The sequence below is a fragment of the Sitophilus oryzae genome, unplaced genomic scaffold (genome assembly GCF_002938485.1).
Source record: "Sitophilus oryzae breed Bouriz unplaced genomic scaffold, Soryzae_2.0 scaffold_801_pilon_pilon, whole genome shotgun sequence".
NCBI classification, from domain to species: Eukaryota; Metazoa; Arthropoda; class Insecta; order Coleoptera; family Curculionidae; genus Sitophilus; species Sitophilus oryzae.
The window spans coordinates 858,807-882,373 of NW_022147419.1; the positions used below are offsets into that span (position 1 = coordinate 858,807).

The following is a 23,567-nucleotide window of genomic DNA, read 5'->3' on the forward strand; positions in this document are numbered from 1 at the left end:
GATCTTTATAATAATCATCCTCAACCATACTCTAACAGAATTATCACTTTTTGTGCCATTATTTCCAAATTTTGAAAAAGAAGTTCAAGGAATGTCGTTGGATAAATTTAGGTTAGTTAACCAATCCCGCGTAAAATGTTTTGTGCAATCTGACTAGTCTTCATTAGGCATTTTGCAAAACGACTGAAAACAGATAGGCTCTTTGTAAAATATTCTTCTTTTGTTAAACATCCTGGCGTTTTATAATATGCCTAGTCTTTTTGCAAATTGCCGAGTTATTCGATACGCCTGCGACAATGTTCTAGTAAGAGTAAGAAATTAGTGAATGTTACTCTTACTCTTTTTTTGTTTAGAGTAAAAAAAAAAGTAAAAAGTATAAGCAAACTAATTCAAGGACACGTCAATTAATTTTAGTGCCTGTTTAATCTTTGGCGTGTCTGTATATACCAATTACCCATACAGGGTGACTAACTGATCTAAAAATAACTATATCAGGTTTCCTGTTTGAAATTGTAACTCCAGTTTTGCCATTTATGCAAAAAAAATATCTGTACTATGGTACCGGACATTTTTAACATTTAAAACTGTTCTTCTTAATATACTGGGTAGTTTAAAACATATTTTCACACTAAAGTTCTAAGTTTTTGAATTGGAGATTTTTTTTGTCTTGAGGCTATATTACTTGGCTTGTGGTGGTGGTTAAAACTAAATGTTGTATTTTACTGCACTGTTACAAACGAAACATCCTGTATTTTATATTATGATACATCATAAATCTTTGTCTAACTTTATGTTATACACATTTTAAATTATCTCCAAAAATGTTATTTAATTCAAAAACTACTCAGTCGTAGTATTTTTATAATCTGAACTTAAAACCACAACTTTACAGTAAAAGTAAGATTAAATCGGATTAAATAATCAAATAATATTTTGAAAATGTAATTTACAGTTGTATACATATTTTGAAAATTTTTATTGAAAATATTGAGCAGTACATCAGACAATTATTTTGATTTTTAAGTGATTGGTTTAGTCTTTTTGTTTTCAGAAGATCCCTAGAATAAAATAAGGCGCTCCTTTAGAATTTTAATTGTAGTTTAAATGGTCAGGTCAAGGTTAAACTCCACGTGCGATCTTGACTCAATCTAGGTTATTGATGTTTGTTTGTTACCTATTTAGTTAATACTTCATCCTACTGTTTTTTCTGATTGTTATTAAATTATTTTTTCGTAGTTTTTCCGGCTGTGGCATCCTGTTAAACCCCAAACCAGTCTTACCAACCAAATTCTTATTGGGAGGGAACATAAACGACCCTTTGAACCTAAACAGTCTGCAGGATGAGGATATTAACCGAGCTATGAACGCTGTCACTCCAAAATCTTCACCGGTTCCAACACCGCCACGCAGAAAAATGCCTATTGAGGTAAAAAATTTTGATAAGTCCCAGAAAAATAAGTAAACTTAGAGGAGAGTCAGGTGTCGGTGTTTAATTTTACTTTAATAAAGTGATGTTTCATTTGAATACAAAGCAATGCCTATTTATATTTTACAGCGTCGCTATGTTTACTTATTTCTCTGAGTATCTAGTACATATTTATATGTACAGGGTGAGGCAACGATAGAGTAAAGTCCATTATCTCATTTGGTTCGAGGTTTACAAAAAAATATTAAATATAAAATATAGGGACGGTTAAGATACACATTTTAAAATTATTATAGAGTATACAGGGTGCTTCAAAAAAGTGTGGCGAATATAACATATGTTTTTTTAAATGGAACACCCTATTTTTTATTTTATTTTTAGATTCTGCGTAAAATTCCATAACTTTTTTATATATAATGTTTTATACCTAAAATTAATAGTTTTTGTAATATTTAAATTTGTTTAAACAAATGTTAGATTGCAGTGTGATAAAAAATTGTCAGTGATGGTATTGTTTCTGAAGTTGTAGAACTAAAATTTTAAAGTTATAGAAAAAGACCTATGTAAAGATATTTTAGTTAGATGCCCTACAAGGTGTTCAAAATATATATATGAATTTCGACTTTGAAATTAAGAAATTTCAAATTTTTTAAATGGTACACCCTATATATTATCACTTTTTCTAATAGATTTTACAAAATTCTTCAACTTTTATTAAGTACCTATGTATGTACCTATTTTTAATAGTTTGTGATTTATTCCAATTTTTTCTATTTTTACCCATATTTTTAATACAATTACCCTATAACATCATAGTTGCTATAACAAAAAGTAATAATTATCAAAATTTCTTGTCTGTTAAGCAAGTTAAGAACAAAATTTGGATTTTAGTTTAATTTGTTGTAATAAGTATAAATTGTAGAGATAATAGTTACAGATTTTCCTGAAATTAATTAGTCAATGTGACTGATATACACAAACAAGCCAAAAAAAATATATTTTTTGGTTCAGTACTATATATTATATAGTACTTTGCTAAGTAGTATAAGAATAGATGTAGATTATCTAGGAAACATCTTCAGTGTGTAATGGGACGGTTTCGCGGCAGTAGTAATATTGGCTTTACCAAATGAAATATAAACCAGAATTACTACGAGAAAAAAAACTTTACTGTATGTCGAAGAAAATTCCTATATCAGTAGTCTTCAACAATTAGGTAATCTAGTATTACCCTAATCTGGGGATATTCGCCCTGACGGAAAATCCAAGTGTCATCTTTCATAATATAGAAATACACCAAAAAATTCACGACGGCGATTTTAGTTTATTTGAGTAAAGATAATTAATTTTAACTAATACCAGCAATTGTAACTAATTATTAAGCTACTTGTTAAAGAATAATTAAACTTGTTAAGTAATAAATAGTTAGTTTTGTCATGGCAACTATGATTTTATAGGGTAACTACCGTGTACCAGCGACTTCGTTCGCGTCAAATTAATAATTTGTAATTGTGATGATAAAGCAAAGCAAGAATTTCCATTAACATACAAACTGGATAAAATTTTCTCACATTTATGTCAGCATGAGAAAAAACAATATGGCGATATTATTATATAACTTGGTAATATTTGAGGGGTAGTTTCATCTCGTTGGAATTTGACTTTCGAAAAATCCGTTTGCCAAAAATAAGCTTTTTATGTCAAGCAGTTTAAGCAGAATCGTGGTTATGATATTTTTAAAAATTTCAAAATATGTAAAAAAAAACAAATAAATTATGCTTATCCAAGCGTTTTCCCGAAAGACTAACCGTTTTTTAAATAACAAATATTGTAATATTTGAAGGGCGTTTTCACCCTCTTGGAATTTGAGATTCGAGAAACCCCTCCTTATCGAACCTCTACACCTCTTAAACGTCAAGCAGTTTAAGCAGAATCGTGATTACTCAGTGGTCATATTTTATGAAACACTCTGTATAAATTTATAAAAAATCTTAAAATATGTAAAAGAACAAAATAAAATATACGTGTTTAAGAGTTTTTCCGAAAAACTCACCGGTTTTTAAATAAAAAATATTTTAATATTTGAGGGATAGTTTCACCCCCTTAGAATTCGAGTTTCGATAAATCACTTCTTATCGAACCTTTACACCCTAAAGTCAATCTGTTTTCCAAAAATCAGCTTTTTACGTCAAGCGCTTTAAGCAGGATCGTGATTAATCAATGACCATATTTTTCGAAACACCCTGTATACATTTTTAAAAAATCTTAAAATATGTAAAAAAACAAAATAAAATATACGTGTTTAAGCGTTTGTTTGGAAACTTGACCGTTTTTTAAATAAAAAAATATTGTAATATTTGAGGGGTGGTTTCACCCTCTTGGAACTGGAATTTCGAAAAATCCATTCTTATCGAACCTCTACACCTAGAATCTAGAATCAACCTGTATAAAAAAAAATGAGCCAAAATTGAGCTTCTTACGTTGAGTGGTTTGAGCAGGATCGTGATTAATCAATATGTCAGTCACTTAAGGATTTTATATATTAGTATAGATTGTATTAAAAATATGGGTAAAAAATAGAAAAAATTGGAATAAATCGCCAAACTATTAAAAATAGATATATGACATACTTAATAAAAGTTGAAGAGTTTTGTAAAATCTATCAGAAAAAATTATAATATATAGGGTTTTAAATTTTTTAAAATTTATATATATATAGGGTTTTAAATTTAAAAAAATTGAAATTTTTTAATTTTAAGTAGTTGAAATTCATAAATATATTTTGAACACCCTGTATCATTTAACTAAAATATCTTTATATATATCTTTTTGTTCATCTCTATAAAACTCTCCTACCAAGTTTTGGTACTCCAACTTCAAAAACAATGGCACCACTGACAATTTTTTACCACACTGCAATTTAACATTTGTTTAAACAAATTAAGATATTACAAAAACTATTAATTTTAGGTATATAACATTATATATAAAAAAGTTATGGAATTTTACGCAGAATATAAAAATAAAAAAAAATAGGGTGTTGCATTTAAAAAAACATATGTTATATCCGCCACACTTTTTTGAAGCACCTTGTATACTCTATAATAATTTTAAAATCTGTATCTTAACCTTCTCTACAATCTTTATATTTAAACTTTTTTTGTAAACCTCGAAACAAATGAGATAATGGACTTTACTCTATCGTTGACTCACTCTGTATATTGTTGTTTTAGGTAATGATACCGCCAAATACACACGATCCTTTGCATTTAATGGACTGCGATAATGACGAAGAGTATGAAGAACACCTTTGTTCTCCAGTTAAAAAAGGTAAATAGTAATGATTAGTTAGTTAACTGTTGTCCCTTGTTTTATTACAGATGTTTGTTTATTGATAAAATAAGAAATATTTTTAAAAATAAACATTTTAAACATATTTATGAGTACAATTATTTCTAATATATAGACACTTTATGATCAAATGAAATGATACATGTAATGTTTCTATACCTACTGTGACATATTTGGTTATATGGTATTTTGATATGAATATTTTAAACCGCGTTTTTTGCTTCTTTCATTAGTTGCTAGTAATTTTTTGCAGTTTGACAGGATGTGGATCTTTATAAAGTTTAAAAATAAATCTGAATATATTACTTTTAATCTGTACTTAAAAATGATAGTTAATAACAAAATTATTTGTAATACTGGAAAATTCTATATGTACTAGTACAGTGTAAGACATTCTATAAATAAATACATTTAAAAGGAAATAATGATATTTTTAGAAGCTAACTTTGTTTAAACAAAACTATCAAAATATTATCCAACAGAGCTTTATCAATTAATTTTAAAAAATATGAAAAGTGTTTTGGCAACATTCCTTGATATTTGATTTCCCTTTTGCTGTAAATACTATTTGTTTACACGGATATTTTTGGTTTGAGATGTCTAAATTTAGTAACCCAACAGGTGTGAACCAACAGCATGCTTTTATTATAAATTATGTATTTGTACACAGGCTGTCATTGAAGTAGGGTAAACAAATCAAAGCGGATATAGTGTTTTCAATGAGGGGGATACATGACAGTAACAGTTATTCCCTGCCGTTTTAACTCAAAGGTAAATTGTATTTTCTGTATGGCATCTATCGAGATATTCCATTATTTTTTTGGAAATTTTAGTCATAAAAATGGTAAAAACTGGGTAAAAAACATGTTCTTTTTATTTTTAAACCAAACTTGTTTTTTTATGGTTTAAAATAGTAGTGGGAACTATCGAATGAATACTATCGAAACATTCGATAGTTGCAATTCATTCGAATAATTCGATAGCTAGTAAGAAAACATTCGTTGAAAACTATTCGAATAAAAATTATCGAATAGGCGCGTCATCTGCCTTGAAATATTGTATTCTAGTAATTCGGCAGCAAAAACCATTCATTTATAAAATTCATTCGTTTATGAAATTCATTTATTCATCATGATCGATTATAATAAAATATTAACTGGATTTTAGTTGTCGCCCGGCGACGTAGGTTTCTTTCCGAGAAACCTGACAGCGGTCGGTGGCAATGCTATGAAAGAAGGCGGCATCTTTGATTTTTTGCGGAGTAGATAAGGACACATTATTTTTTTATTGAGGTGTTAGTGTTTACACAAAAACTACATTATGAAGGGCGCTGTTGCTATATATTGGTATTAGTTGATATTAGCAAAGAATATTATTGTCTGGCTTTAGTCAGTTAGGGATAGTACGTCTATATATTTTGCATTTTTTTTATTAATATTCTGTTGTTACACTACAATAATACTTGTTATTTTGGATGTAGGAAAATGATTTTTAATGCTTTTAAGCAAAGAGATTGGTTTAATAAATAATAATCACAGTAATAATTTGTTATACCTATTAACGACAAAATTTAAAATCATTTAATATAAACATTTTTTTAAGTAGTGGCAAAATATAAACAACAAATTAGATGTCAAAATTATTTATATTAGATCCTATTTAAAAATAATATAGACTCTAAATTTTTTGGCAACGGTTATTTTTTAAATAATAATTACTGAACTAATTTGTTATATTAACAACAAATTTTAAAATCATGAAATATCAACATTTATTAATTTTCTAAGCATGCAGTGTAATGGAAGGAAAATATAAATAAAAAATTAGAAATCAAAATTATTTATATTTGACTTCGTTGAAATAACAAATGAAAATAAAAATAACAATTTTGACTTCGTTGAAATAACAAATGACATGACTCTAGCAGCTATAAAGAAATTAAAATCGAAAAAGTCCGTTAGCACTGACAATATCCCTTCTTATATTTTTAAAGGATGTGCCGAAATACTAGCAAAGCCTTTGACTCATTTATTCAATTGCGCTCTTAATACGGGAGTATTTCCCGATACATTAAAAAAATCAATAGTGGTTCCAATTTACAAAAAAGGCGGAATTGATAAAATTCAAAATTACAGACCTATTAATCTACTTAGTCCACTTGCTAAAGTTTTTGAAATCATACTGCATGAGAATTTGCAACTTTTAATCAATGAACACATTGTGAAAGAACAGCATGGATTCCTTAAAGATAGATCAACTATTTCTAATTTAAGCGTTTTCACAAATTCAGCATCCCTTGTGATTGATAATAAGCAGCAATTAGATGTCATCTATACCGATGCTGAAAAAGCATTCGACAAAGTAAGCCACAAACTACTACTTAACAAACTTATACATTTTGGTCTTTCCAAAAAGGCTTTCGAGCTGCTCAAAAGCTATCTTACAGATCGGACCTGTACTGTTAGAATAGGCAACGAAACATCGGACGCATTTACTGTCACTTCAGGAGTTCCACAAGGGAGCAACATTTCGCCATTGCTGTTTATTCTTTTTGTGAATGATCTTCTGGAATGCATAATGCACTCCGAGTGTCTTTTGTTTGCGGACGATTTCAAGATTTACAAAAATGTTGCCTCCGAGAGTGACTGTATTGATCTTCAGAGTGATTTGACAAATGTTATGACTTGGTTTACAAACAATAAAATGTTTCTTAACATCGAAAAATGTTCATTTGTGAGCTTTACACGTAAATCAACCAGGATAAATTTTGAATATCGTATACATAGTGAAACTCTGACTGAAAGTAGGGCTATCAAAGATCTGGGTATAACGTTTGAATCTAACTTAAGGTTTAATCTACACTATCGAAACATGGTTAATAAAGCATATCAAATGCTGGGTTTTCTCATTAGAAACTCTAAGCATTTCAAACAAATTAGTACGTTGTCTAAACTGTACAATTGCTTAGTCAGGCCTCACTTAGAATATGCATCAATTATATGGACTCCTACAGCGGAATGCAATCGCGATCTGATTGAGAAAATCCAAAAAAAATTTCTAAGATATCTATATTTTAAACAAAATGGTGTTTATCCAGTTTTCCCTCTGCTGGTATCATATAAAAACATGTTAAGCTCATTCAACTTCCAGGATCTACACGCCCGAAGAATCGTACAATGTTTAATAATATTATATAACATAATAAATAATTATAAACTCAATAATTCAGATCTAATAATAATATCAAATTTCATGTCCCAAAAATCAGCCTACGTCGCACAACAAATTCAAATAAAACATTTAATATATATACGGTCAGTTCTTATATGTGCCACATCCTGGACGAATGTAATGCAGTGTTAAGTCAGTTTAATATAGATATTTTCCATACAAATGTAAAAGAAATAAATAAGATCCTAAATCATAATCAGTAATTTTTGTTTTTTTTACTTTGTATATTTTAGTTTCAATTCAACAATTTTTTTTTATATTTATTGCATTCATTGTATGTACAGTAGTTTTAGTTTTGTTAAGTTAATTTATTTAGATTTAACTCCCTTACCTGTAACAACTATTCTTTTGGTGTTTGTAAGGAGTAGTTTAAAATAAAAATAAAATAAAATAAAAAATATTAGGTGCTTTATATTACTATTTAAAAATAATATTATTTACTTTTACTGGCATTTACTTCGATAGTTGAAATCATTCATTCAGTAACCATTCGATAGTCTAATTCATTCGATAGTTCCCATCGTTAGTTTAAAACAGTCTGTATTGTTTTAAACTCTAATGTCTGGATTGTGTCTAAAACTTGTTTCAAACTTATTTTATATTCTGTTTTAAACTATACCAGGTGTGTCTTAAAAATGGCTCACCTCTATAACTTTTTTCTTTTTTTCAGACAAAAAAAACGAGATTTTTTAAGTCAGTCTATGACATAAATTAGGATTAATTGACATGCTTAATTGTTTTTGGTCACTTCTTGTTTCATCGGAAATTACTACAACTTTTGATTTTTAAATGGCACCCTCGGTATTCTGTTACTTTATTCGATAGAAAATGACACTCTGAATAGAATGACATATCATATGTCAACTTTTGACATTTTCTTATATGGTTTATTTGAAACTGTAACATGCGGTTCATAACGACAATTTAACTCGAAATAAAGTATGTGGTATCAAATTATTTGTAAAAAATGCCTTTTTCAAATATTCTCATGAGCCACCCCTGTTCCGTTTGAAAAAACTGAGATATGATTAGAAATACGATTTGGCATCTTTTAACTGGCCAGGACAAGACACGAAAAACATTAGATGATCAAATCTATTTTTCCAAGTCACCTTGATTAAAAATTAGTGTTTTTAACGCAGCCATCGCACTCTAGATTGAAATTTAAAATACGATTTTTTTTAAACAGAAATGTCAAAAGTTGACATCTGATATGTCATTCTATTGAGAGTGTCATTTCCTATCGAATTAAGTAGAAATATATCGCGGGTGCCATTTAAAAATCAAAAGTTGTAGTAATTTTCGGTGAAACAGGAAGTAACCAAAAACAATTGAATACGTCAATCAATCCTAATTTATGTCATACACTAACATATCAAATCTCGTTTTTTTATCTGAAAAAATAATAGGGGTGAGCTACTTTTGAGATGCACTCGGTATAGTGTAGATGGCATTTAAATTTAAGAAGTAGGTTGTAAAGAAGTATGTGTTTTATTATCAAAATTTATTACGTGCACATAACCTAACCTATATTTTTTAATGCATACACTTATTTCATAATTAAATTAGAAAACCTTCAGATTAAACCTACTTATTTCTCATCTCGCTTTCATTAGTTTCACATTATTATGGGAAACGAATTTAAATATTGTTAAAAAATTAATCATATTATTTAATTCTTGGTTTGTTTGGCCTCTTATTATGGAAAACGAATTTAAATATTGTCAAAAAATTAATCATATTATTGAATTTATATATATCTTTGGTTTGTTTGGCCTCTAGTGATAACAGCCAATAAATATATTTGAATTTCTTAAATTCGTTGCCAATCGAACGAGCAAAATCAGAACAGCCAAATATAATCTCTCCAACGCTAGGATCTCTGACAGTGACAGTTGTGTTTGTCATTTTAATTCACAGGCAAGTTGTAATTTCTGTCATTTTTCGAAGTCGTCTGTCGAAATTTTCCCTGAGTCGTTGGACAGACTATATTTCAATCATATTTCTCCGTATAACCTACCGTCACCGTTAATCACCCTGTATAAAATATTTATTGTCAAATTTCAGGTCGCAAAAAACGCGTTAAAAAACGCCGTACCGTCTCTAGTTCCGCAGAGGGTTGTGACGCCGACATCACAGGCAATTCCGAGGCCAAAACTCCAGAAGCTACCACGGATTCGGCAAAGATACCGGAAGTACCGATACTAGGTATAGCGGAGAATGTTACTGTTGAAACAAAGGACGAGAAAGAGGAACCGCCTAAATCTAAAGTGTGCAAAAATTTGTCGATCGATTTAAGCAAAGAAAAGAAAGAGAAGCCAAAACGAAGGTATTTATTTATTGATTATTTTTCACAGAAATATTATTAGCTATGATTTATGATTATTGTGATAGCGGAAAGTTTTTATTTAGATTTTTTCTAAATAGCAATTAGACTCGCAATTAGATGATAGGGTTTCTAAAAGCATCAATTTTGATATTGGTCTTATTGAATTGGTTTCCATGTTTCCATAGTGTTGTAAAATGCTCCAAAATTTATTTTTGGAGGATGTTCCCAGATAATGAACGAAAATAATCCAGGAAATGTCGAAAATTTATAATTAGCGCAAAAAAAATAGGTTGGAAAATCAATCAGTTAATTTTTTCAATTTTATTCTGAATTTTGCCGTTTTTTTATTTTGTTTTATTTTTGGAAAAAATTAGAAATTTGAGAATATTTACAACAAAAAGAAGAAAATTGATAAGAAAAATCCTGGACGTTCGTGAATGTTCGCGAATGCTCACGCGTAACGAGAGCGTTCGCGTAATAGAGAGAACGCTCTCTCTATTAAACTAGTTTCTCATAAACTTTTTCTTCAAAATATCGATATGTTTTCCGTTTGTTACGAACTTTTTAGTGCAAATAAAAGTCTTTTTAGGTCAGAGGAGGGAAATCCCAATCATGCTTCCAAAAAATTCAAGAGCTTTATGGACAAAATCGTGAGTCCGGTGGTTCCCCAGCCAGGAGCTTGGTTGAAAAGGTCTAATTCAGTGAAGATATCGAGGCCTAGGCCGAATAAAACTACAGATGAGAAGATGCCTATGTTTAAAGAGAAGAATAAACGATTTCAGTATGGAAACTACAACAGGTACGTAACTATCTTATAAGAGTAGTATTATAAGAGATGTAACGGTATATTTATTTTCTCACACTATACTGCCCTCTAAAACCAAAGGTCTTGTCTATAATCAAACGATTTAGGCTGGTTTTATCATATAGTACAATTAAATTAGCATCAGGTGTAGTTTTGTTATTCAGGACAAAATATTTAAACATTAAATCCATAATTTACAGAGCAACGATGTATGCCGCTTTTTATTTTGTCCCTCTGTCTGACAACTGGTCATTTATATTTATCTCTGTCGCATGCATTAAAATACAGATCACTGAGATAAAGTGTCCAGGACCGTATCTAGGGCACTATATGCATGAGCCAACTAGGATAACAATCTAATTTTTGGAATTTTGCAAATAGAAGTGTATATAGGGACTATTTTCATGAGCCAGTTAGGATAACAATCTAATTTTTTGAATTTTGCATATAGGACCTTTGGTTTCAGGAGTGCAGTATAGTGAAAATCGCTTTTGCGATTCCTACTATAGTAAAAAACTGTTCTACTATGATGTTAAATTATTTACTGTAACAACACTAAACCAAACCATTTTGGTTTAGTGTGGTAAGTTACCACTGGTCTCTGAGAGATATTACCTTACAATAAACGTACATACTGACTTTGTTAAAGAGGTTTTTTTTTAAATTTACTCTGAACTAAATTAAAAATCCTTTAATAAATATTTGTTAATATAGCTGGCTATTAAGCCCTGTCTTCACATAACGGGTTCTGTGTTAACTGCCTCTGAGCTAACATGGAAGACCTCTGTAGAGGGGCTCTCGTCTTAACCGCGTCAAAAGTACTCATACTTTAATATTATTGGAGTGGTGGAACGGCGGACGACGCATACGGATATAATATGAGGAGCAGACTTTCTAGATGCATTTTATCCATTTTTTCGAATTTTGGCAAACAAAAAAAACTCACGCTTTTTGCAAGAAACTTACCGAAAAACTAGTATACTTGAAAAATGGATAAAAAATTATAAAAATAGTACACCTACATTTGAAAAATCTAGTTTTGATGATATCTGAAAAAATTGAAAAAAAAACTGTTGACTGTTCTTTAGACGTGAAATTTCTCTTTATTTTTCTGCTATGTTTAAACTACATGGTTCACAATTAGTTCCTAAAGTAGTATTATTCAAAAAATAGAGAAGTTATAGTACAAAAAAACTCTTCATCTGGCAATGACAAACAGCAGTATTTCCACAGTGGACATATTTCTGTTTGCTTGTCTACCGCCAATGGACATACAGCACATAGAAAGTCTAAAGGAGGGTCCACATTTAGTAACATGTTATATAACATTGCTATTTAACAAGCTACATGTAACATGTTAAAAAACCGGGAGCCGTCCACATTATAGTTTTCGTAGTCATGAATCGTTTTGGCGAGAAAGAGGTTCAGCTCGCAGCAGCGGCGTGCGTAATTATTTTTGAACAAAGAGAAAGAAAGTCGAGAAAAAAAGGCGGCTTTGAGTCCGCCATAGCCTACCAGCAAGATCTAGATACAGTTGAACTCAATTAGCTTATCTTTTCAATACTTGCCTCGGCTGTTTCTCGTGGTGTGTTTCTGTCTTTTAAAACCATTAATAACTTAAAAGCAAAAGCAAACCATTTTGAATTATCCACTTCATTTAAACCATGCAGTACCTGATTTGCATTTCTTTTGTTCCCACTGGAACTGGCCTATTAGATAACGCATTTTTTTCTCAACTTTTTCTCTTTCCAAATACTGTGAAATGAAGATCGCTGTCATTTTATATGGAAAATTATATGGGGAATGTCATCGATTGTCATGTCCAAGCCAACTGGACGGGAGGTCGACGGGACGCAGTTTTTTTCGATCATACGGTATTATTGACCAGTAAATAAACAAACCAATATCAGCTCATTACACTAAGATTCTGTCGCGCACGTCCCTGAAAATATGAGCGGCTAAACTAGAAATTTAGCAAGTGTGGACGCGTTGTTTCATGTTACAATAGCAATGTTGCAAAACATCTTTTGAATCTAGCAAGTTATATAGCATCGAAATTTGCTAAATATAACTAAAAAATATGTAACATGTTATATAACTTTGCTATATAGCAGTGTTATATAGCAAGTGTGGACCGTCCTTAAGGTATTTTCTCCATTTAATTCGAATGGGATAAAATGTATTTAACACGTCGTTTCTGGTATCGTATGTAACTCTGTGTATGTAATTTGCAATGCCACTTCTGTTTGAAAATCTTAAAAAATGGACTAAATGTATTTAGTAAGACTGCCTCTCATATAAACTCACCTTTAGATTCTTAAAAGTCGCTCGTTAAAGATGCTAATATATGCTTATTTTTTTTTTGTAAATTTACTTATATTTTTTTAGTGTAGACAAAACAACAGTTAGTTTTGTTGTAAATTTGAATGATCCCGTCGTTAGTTCTTTAGACGGTCTCCAGCCTTAATTTAGTTCATGTAAAACGGTCCGTTTTTTTCGTCTACACGCAATGTTTTACTTGATACATTATAACTGACCAGGTAAGACTGACAGGTAAAACGTTAAGTGTAGACGGACCTTTAATTAGTATAATTAAAACACGGTATTTTATTGCTTAACGTTAACAAAGTTTTTTTTTTGTTATATATTTTATGGTTTTTTTTGTCGTATTCTCTATAAACTATAATAATACTGGGACATTTAACAGTAATTACCGTTGCCAGTGGTAAAATATGTGTTTGGCTGCTAAAACAGTAATTCAGCCTTAATAGTTTAAATTACCTTTTTAATGGGTCAATAACGAATATATAGATACGTCCTATAAAATATTTTATTACTAAAGGTAATTTAAAGCTAAAATTAATTCCAGACTGTTTATAAATATTATTTTTAGCTTTAATGTTTTGTTTCAATTATTTAATTGTATCATGTTATGTTAATTAGTTACAGTTATATGTAACAGTATATTTTTTACTTGATTTCTAGATATTATGGATATAGGAATCCCAATAATGAGACTGATCACAGGTTGAGGGTTTTTTCACATCATCCATATCTTTTTGAGGGCAAAGATATTTTAGATATCGGTTGCAACATTGGCCATATTACATTAAGCGTAGCAAGAGATTTTAGAGCTAAAACAGTCACAGGTAGGAATCATTCATAATTATTTTGTATTTTTTGTATGCTGAGTAACTGTTTAAAACCATTTTCAAACACTTTTCAACTAATTTATCTACTGTGTTGTTATAAAATGCTTGAGAATTTATTGTTGGTGAGCGCTACCCGAGAATAAACAAGCAAAAACGAGTAATGTTGAGATTTATAATTAGCGCAAAGATAATAGATTGGGAAACCAATCAGTTAATTTTTAAATTTTATTTTGATTTTTTTTTCGTTTTATTGTTTCTTATTATCTTGAGAAAAAATGAGAATTTTGAGAACATCTAGAACAACAAGAAGAACCAAATTGTTAATAGGTATTCAGAACACGTTATTCTTCTTTCTGGGTATATTTATACTGCAGAGTAACTATTTACACTACATACTGCAATTTGCCAATTAAAACGGCAAATCTGTAGCTGAATATATGAGAAAATATTGTTTTTTTTAATGTTATCTCATTTTACTGGAGAGATGTTCTTTGAAAGTTTCAATTTAATTTGCTCTTTAATTTCGGACACCGAAAAATACATTATGAATTTATTTATACAGGGTGGTCCGAACTGTATTCCGGAAACTTCGGCAGCATATTCTGCAGATAAAAATAATTAAAAAATGTTCCTATAAATGTCCTGAAATGCTTAGTTTCGGAGATACAGGGTGTAGAAGTTTTATTTTTATTTTTATTTTTTCCAAATAATTTATGAAGTAACAGTAATATTTGGATGAAAATTGATACTGACGAAAAGTTATTACCCTTCAAATCAATTAAAACACATGTAGGTGGCGCCACCTACAAATAGGAGTCATATTGACATCAAAATCAAATTTCTCATGTCAAAAAAACTCGCAGATACCGATTTTCATCCAAATATTGACGTTACTTCATAAATTATTTGGAAAAAATCGAAATAAAAATGAAACTTCTACACCCTGTATCTCCGAAACTAAGCATTTTAATACATATATACATGTATATGAACCTTTTTACTTATTTTTATATGCAGAATATACTGCCGAAGTTTACGGAATACTGTTCGGACCACCCTGTGTAAGCAAGTTTGTCTTGACTAAATTCCTATCTCGATTTTGTTCCAGGTATAGATATCGATCCGAAATTAATTAGTATTGCCCGTAAAAACATAAAGCACTATGTTAAAACGGAAAATTCGCCTGCGAGGCTAGAGCGTACCTCGAACGGCTCTAAACTGACGTCGACAGATGTATTAAGTAGTAGTGAGTTTTTCCCTATATCTTTGCCTATATTATATGGACCAATTGACATTCCAGGATTCAATGAGACCCAAAAAGGCAGGGGCTTCCCGTACAACGTCACATTTAAGCAGGTAAAGACTCTATTCTTTTTTAACATAAATTTTTATCTGGATTTATGTTGAATATTTTATTGATTGTATATCTACATATGAAATGACTTATATAATTAGCTTTCATTACTTCAGAAAATATTTGCATAATTCTCCAGAAAAACGAAAATTCAACTATAGTATGTCCAACGGCTCAGGGAAGATTACGACGGACGACATCCAAAAAATGACAGAAATAATCTTTACCTATGAATTAAAATGACAGGCACAAATGTTACTGCCATGGATCCTCCCGTTGGACAGACTATAGGTACTATTTTTTTTGGTAAAGGTATTAAAAGTTTTTATTTTTATTTTGGGACACTAGAACTATTTATACAGGATGTTTCAAAAAACATGTGCCATATCTCGTGAGGAGATTCATCACGTAAAAATAAGATTTATTTTTCATATCAATATAGGTCCGATTCTGCTTTGTTTCGTAGCTACAGGGTGTTAGAGTCTTAATATTTTTTCGATTTATTCTAATTTTCTTCCAAATGCTTTTAGCGATTCCAATGAAATTTTGAGGGTTAAAGTTACTATATATAAATGCGACATATTTTAAAGTTAAGAAAGTGTCGACATATTCTCCAGGGACGTGTATATGGGTTATCTTTGGAATATTTTTCTAAAAAAAGCATGTACGCCACTGACTTTCTTTTATCTTTTAGGGAAGTATAAGCAGTTTAATGCTGATTAAAAGTTGTCTCTTGATATTTTGTCGATTTCGGCCTCCTTGATGAGATAAACGCAATTTTATTAATTTGCCTTGATCCAAGTCCTTGATCCTTTAAAAAATGTTAATATCATTAACTTGCAAAAGCTTTAAATAAGTACTCATTGAGTCCTCATCAAAAAATATGAAAAAAAGTTCTTATAAACATGGGTATGGAAATGCATAGTTTTATAGTTACAGGATGTTAAAAATTTGTCAAATTAGATTTTTTGTAATTATCTTGAATACCATTGATTTTTATTTGAAATTGCTATAGGTTGGACTAATATTAAGGATAACTAATAATAATAATATTTAATAATAAATTAGGTAAAATATATAATTTCTTAATTTTATTTTATTTTTATTTTATTAATTGTGATTAATAAAATTACCTTAATGTCATCAAGGAGGCCGAATTCGACAAAATATCAAGAGATTGATAAATATCGAGAAGAAAAAACAAAATATAAAAAGAACTTTTAATTGGGATTAAACGGCCTACACAATTGAAGTACAGGGGAAAAACGGGCTAAGTCAATTTTTAGCAAAATTGTGATATTGATGTCATCGGATAGAAAATATGTTAAATTTTGTTCTAAAGATAGCTTCTATGGCAAGAACGCGATAAGTCAGAAGGTATTAAACAAGAAGAATATCCCGTACAGGGGAATAACGTGACAAGTCCGTACGGTACCGAGCAAAAACGGGCTAAGTCGTGTTTTTACGCGCCTATTCGATAGCGTTCTGGTCGCCATTTTAATCGTTTTGCCAATTTGCACAGTTTGAAAAAGTTTTGTGGAAAGGAAGCTCAGTAGTATTTTACCTCACTGGTGCATAATTAATTAATTGAGAAAATTGGTGACTTCTCTCCTATAAAACAAATTTCAAGGTAAATTTTTTTTTACTTTCTTACACAAATCAAAACATTAATTTTCCATTTTAGATGATCGGATCAATGCCAGAATAACGAAGATTATTTTGTAGTTTTGTTCTGTTTCTCTATATTATTTATGTAGGCATAAATCTGATTATTGAGTGAAATAAAATACGTCAAAATACAAAAGTCTTATAAATTCAGGGAAAAAACGTCATAACCATTTACCAATAAATTTTTGATTTTTCAATTTTTTTTCTAAAAGCGAAAACTTTATTACTCAAAGATCCGAGATAGGGAACATAATATGGGTAAAAGAAAAAAATTTTAAATTGAAGTATTGTATTTTTTGCAGCGTTTTGAACTTTAAAATTGCCTAATCTCAAAATCGTAAAATTTGACTTAGTCCGTTTTCTCCCGTACCCTTCAATTTTGATATCAAAAGAAAAAGTCAGTGGCGCACATGTTTTTTTTTTTTTTGGAAAAATATTCCAGTGATAACCCATATGCACGTTCCTGATAAATTTCTTGACACTTTTTTAGCATTAAAATATGTAGCACTCATAGTAACTTTTAGCCTCAAAATTTTATTCAAATCACTAAAAGTACTTGGAAGAAAATTATAATAAATTGAAAGATGATTAAGACTTTAACACCCTGTAGCTACGAAACAAAGCAGAATCGTAACTATGTTGATATGAAAAATAAATCTTATTTTTACGTGAGGAATCATCTCCACGAGAGATGGCACATGTTTTTTGAAACACTCTGTATATGAAAAAGGTACCAATTATTTTTTAAATTCGCAATTTTAATTCTTTCTTAGTTTTTTTAATTGATATCGAAATTATTTTATTATTTCTAGTGTAACTACGTCCCAGAAGATGAAAATTTACTCGCATTGGAACAGCCCCAATTTGACGTTATCTTATGTCTAAGCATCACAAAATGGATTCACATGAACTGGGGCGACAACGGTCTCAAACTAACATTTAGGAGGATGTACGAACAGTTAAGGCCTGGCGGAAGATTGATTTTAGAGCCACAGCATTGGGCCAGTTATAAAAATAAGAAAAATCTTACGGTACGAAATCTTCATTGTTAATTTTTTCTTATATTTAAATATTTTGAATTTTTGTGTTTTTTAGGAAACCATCTACAGGAACTATCAAGCTATAGAGTTCTTCCCTGACAAGTTTACTGAATATCTTCTGTCGCCCGCTGTAGGTTTTGCAAAGAGTGAAATTCTTGGTTATCCCCAGCATAAAAGTTCTGGATTTAGGAGACCTATACAAGTAAGTATCTTCTTATTAACTCAGGGAAAACATGCTCTAAGATTTTTTAAATTTTATTTTAATACTAGGTAAAGAGTTTGTATGTAAGATTATATCTAAAAAAATTGGTCAAGTGCGAGTCGGACTCGCGCACGAAGGGTTCCGTACCATTCATTATCTATACAACATTAGACACTGTATTATTATAAACTTTTTTCCGATTTAGCTGAAATTTTGAATGCGCGTATAAGTAATTTAAAAAAAAATGAAGAAACACATTACTAAAAATTGTATTAATCAATAATAAATATGTAAAAAGTAAAAATAAATATGTAAACATATTTAAAAATTAAAAAAAAACGATTCAAAAAAAGTCGCCTTTACTAGGATTCAAACTTGCCTTACTACGGCTCCAACGTCATAGCAACGTAAAGTCCTAACCATAGATAAAAGAAAATAATCTTCTATTAAGATAGATATGAAACTTAACAGTAAAATTTTGGGTCAAAGCGCCCCTCCGTGTTCTTAGTAGAGACTACGTTTAACCCAGCGCCTTCGCCTTTTCTGCTGTAAATATTTTTTATGTTTATATTTGATTTCAAAGGATTTAGTTTTAAAGCTACACTGATATATGTATTAATATATGAGAGTAACTTTAATAAAACATAAGAATATACATATTTTAGTTTATTAAATATAAATTTTGACTACAAGGTAGAAAGTAAATCACAATATTTGATAAAACTTTTAAGTATACCATTTTTACAGTTAATAAATAATAAAACTATTTCTGACTATGATATTTAAAATTTAGATAGATAGATTATTAAAAAACATACCGGTATTTGCAGACGCAGACCCAAATTCAATAAAAACCAAAATTTTTCCTGCGAAAATCGGGCTTTTTTCACAGAAAAGGTATTTTTTGATTTATCAACAATCATTGTCAAGTTGACAATATACAGGGTGTTTTCTAATTAGTCTAAAAAATTGTGGTGTGATTCCTCATGTGTTCTTAAAACAATTTTTATATAACCATTGGGTCTAAAGTACTTCCTTTCTGATCTACAGGGTGTTAAAAATTTAAAAAAAAATCGATATTTTGTTTAAAATAAATGGTACACTACTGCCTTTTTAAAGAAAATATATTTTTTTCTTGACTGGTCATCCTTTTTCAACAAAATTGATCTTTTGAGTTTTTCTTGTTCATCAAACGGTTGCCGAGAAAAAAATAAATATACTTATTAAGAGCCTGCCTTAAGCCGTTTTCAAAGGATTTTTTATTTTTTAGATTAATTAGGAAACACCCTGTATATGCATATCACAGGCAACCAAATAAACTAGTAACCTCTAAAAATTATTTTTCCTACCACTAGCGACATACCGTGTTTTTAGTGAGTACTAAATTATTTTATCAAAATTTCATCATATAAGTTTCCAGGCAATGGTCCTAACGCCTTAAACCACGCGGCCACCGAGGACTTGAAAGATTCTATGTAAAATTCTTACTTAAAAGATAATGTTTAGTGAAAGTACTTTTTTATTTATAAACATTTATTTAATTCTGTTTTTAGTATTTGTTCTTATAGCGGCAACAGATACATTATCTGTAAACATTTCAACTGTCTAGCTATAACGGTTCATAAGATAGACCTTTTTGACAGACGGACGGACGGAAGGACAGCGAAGTCTTAGTAATAGGGTTCCCGTTTTTACCCTTCGGATACGGAACCCTAAAAACTAAAATATATATTCATAAAATAATTTTATTTAAAATAAGACATTTGATTAGAAAATAACCCTTTTTAGGTTTTTACAAAAAGCACGATGTTTCCAAGTGAAAGGATAGAAGCGACGCCTGGCAATCCTGTATATAGTGATTCTGCGTATCCAAAGACAATGCACACAGGTAAGAAATGCACATAGCCAGTTATTCGATTTTTTTGGAACACATCGTTCATATCCTTATCAGACATTTGGCAATAATCAATAATTAATAGATTTTTAACTGGTTAATATAGTCTTAATTGCAATTATATCAATTTTAAATATATTAATTGTACTTGTATTCACTTTAGTGTTTGTTATTGGTCTGGTATTAGAAATAATTACTAAATAAATGTATGGATATGTAACTTTTATCAGTTTATACATATATCTTCATTTATTTTAAACTGAAAGTAAATAAAATTTTCTATGAAACAAAAAAAAATAATAAACAAAACAAAAAAATCTATTAAACTTATTTTTGACAAAAAAAATTATATTTAACTTTTTGTCAATCTTTACATAAGTCTATTTTTATTTTGAACTTAAAATACATAATAAGTAAAATACTAATAACAAAAAGATATTCTACAAATAAACTTTTTTAACAAACAATTATCTGAAGAATAGCACTATATGTGAAGGTAAATCAAATTAAAACAAAAATTATAAAACAATTTTATAAAAAAAATGTCACAATATTGGGGGATATGGTGTTAGATTGAACACTTCCGACAAATGCAGCTCTGTAAAAAGGGTTGTTAAGTCTTAACATTCTCTTTAAGACATGTTTAAAGCATTAAAATAAAATCTTTGGTGTGTAGGTTTTTTTTTCAATAAAAAATATGAGAAAGGCACTTTCTTTTAACTATTTTATAAAAATCTCACACTGTAAACGTAAACTCGCACTGATCACACCTCAGTCTAATATTGTTCAGAAAAAAAAAACGATCAACTCATTGTAATAGAAAAAAAGTGCTTAACCCTGATAACAGTACTAATAAAAACATGGTACTTAAATACTTAAACAATTATTCTGTACTATAACTCGGATTAAGTTCTCAAAAAATTGAAATAAGTTTTGCCGCCTTATCTTCACCCAACCTACTTCTTAATTTTGAATGCCATTTACATTATGTTGTTTAAAACAAGTATTTTTTAAACATAATTACAACTTGGAGTGTTATAAAATGGCGTTTAAAACAATAAGAACTGTTTTAAACCATAAAAACACATTTTAAAAAAAATATAAATGACTTGTTATTTTTTCAACCCTGTTTGGAGGATAGGAGGTTAGATTGAACCTTAAAATAAAAAGATTAAGGAAGGAGTATAATGCTGTCCTTGTGTTCATGCACCGCAGACGCAGAGAGGGCCCAAGGGTGGGGATCCTTGACAGTTCTGCGATTCATTTGACACATCTGAATTTGATTTGAAATTTTGTGGATTTGCCAGTCTTTACTGAGCTTATTTTATGTTATTTATTATTTATTTTACTACTGATAGTTGTTTAAAGATAGTAAATCTAGAAGGAAATTGTGGCAGAACTTAAATTAACAGTGACACTATTGCGATTTATCGAAAAAGACTGTAAAATAGTTGGTTGTGTAGCGTGCGGTAGATCTCGGTCAAAAATCGAAGGAAAATGGAATAACTTTTCGCTAGTAAGTGATTATATAATATACATACGTGAAGTAAACCGATCATTTATGAGAAAAATTCACTTAAAATTAACTAATTATATATTTTTTCTTGCATTTTTGCCTTTATTTACTACTTGTCAAAGAATTTAGATACGTCAATCAACGTCAATTTGACTTACCTGCTTCAGTAGCGTATCGGATGTTTGTGTTAATAAATAATTATTATAACTTATCTATTTTTATTAGAATTATATATTTTTATAACAATTTTAATAACTATCAACATTTATGGACAACATAAAATAAAAACAAATTAATGAGTCTACCCCATGTCTACCCTACATCATATTTTTACACGTTTTGAATAAAATTAGAACGGCACTGACAAACCGGAATTTAAGTTGGCCCTTCTAGGGCCCCGTCGCGTTCGATCTAAGATTTTTGATATGCTCCTTCCTTTTTTTTATTCAGTTCTGCAATAGAACTTTTAAAGAGGTAGTTAACTTTTTTTCTTATGATTCTAGATGATTATTTTGAAATTACAGGTAAATACGAATCTCAACCTGCCGACTGCGTAGAACATGTTTACACCAAGTTACTACATCCGACTCCACGGTATTGCGAAAGCGCGGAAGACAATCTGGAAATCAACGAAAGCATCGCGAAAAGCTTGGAAAGCGAAGAAAAAATGAACCAGTCCAACGGCCACGAGGATGTCGACCATTTCTACAACCAAGAATCGAGTGATATCGACAATAACGAGAAAACCGTGATGGATTGTAGCGATAGACTCTCCAGTGAAGCTACTCCCGATAATACCAATGACAGTACGTCATTAGACAAAGATAAAAACAGTCAAGTGCGTAGTATTAGTGCGCAAAAGAACGTCTCGAGTAGTCCGACTTTGAAGGTGTTAAGGACGCCAGATCGGCAGAATTTAATCGTGGATAATACTTAAGTCGTATTTGTAAAGTTCGATAAAGTTAAGTATAATGTTATCTATTGTAATCGAGCCACCCGGATTTTGTATACATTTTGTAAATATTTATTGTTATGATTTTTTTCTGGAAAAAGATTAATTGTAATATATTCGCCTTTGTTCTTCGATATTAGAACGAAAAAAATAAAGTATTAACAGTCATTTTATATGTATAAATATTTTTATTTATAAACCTTTTAGAAATCGTTTCTGTGTTTTAATTCTCAACCTTTTGAAATATACTTTATTTCTTCCCATGTAGAATGTAGAATATTTAGGAGGGGGGTTAATCACCGCGACGTTACAGATCTATAGTCTATAAAATGAATAATTTTGAATTTTGACCGTTATTTTTTACCAACATTGCATATTTGCCATGTTGGTTTGTCATATTTGCCATGTTGCCTCTGTCAAAAATTTTACTGATTTCTTTAAATTGAGTGCCTGAGCGAATCAGATAGGTAACTCTTTTTACTTTCGTGAAATAAAAAAGGAAAATAATAAAACAAATGAAAGTTCTTCCTCTTGCAAAAATCAACACGAAATGTCATAATGGTCAAAAGTAAAATCTCATCAGCTTTTGACATTTCTAAATATCAGACAACAAAGAGAAATGCATGGCCGCAAGTTGCTAACCTAAT

At 29.9% G+C, this 23,567-nt stretch overlaps 1 protein-coding gene across 4 annotated transcripts in view; it reads left to right on the forward strand.

The window, feature by feature from the left end:
* Positions 1–23,093, forward strand: part of LOC115888544 (probable RNA methyltransferase bin3) — a 34,819-nt gene extending 11,726 nt beyond the window's left edge. For 2 of the 4 annotated variants that reach the window (XM_030908294.1, XM_030908296.1), the window contains exons 3-12: positions 1,237–1,426; positions 4,660–4,756; positions 10,076–10,337; positions 10,927–11,136; positions 14,128–14,291; positions 15,403–15,650; positions 18,129–18,347; positions 18,412–18,558; positions 20,347–20,446; positions 22,493–23,093. In XM_030908294.1, the coding sequence (XP_030764154.1) occupies positions 1,237–1,426; positions 4,660–4,756; positions 10,076–10,337; positions 10,927–11,136; positions 14,128–14,291; positions 15,403–15,650; positions 18,129–18,347; positions 18,412–18,558; positions 20,347–20,446; positions 22,493–22,905 (2,050 nt within the window). In that variant the 3' untranslated portion in view covers positions 22,906–23,093. The remainder of the gene's footprint in view (positions 1–1,236; positions 1,427–4,659; positions 4,757–10,075; positions 10,338–10,926; positions 11,137–14,127; positions 14,292–15,402; positions 15,651–18,128; positions 18,348–18,411; positions 18,559–20,346; positions 20,447–22,492) is intronic. The other 2 variants (XM_030908297.1, XM_030908298.1) reach the window with 2 other exon arrangements.
* The last annotated feature ends 474 nt before the right edge of the window (positions 23,094–23,567 follow it).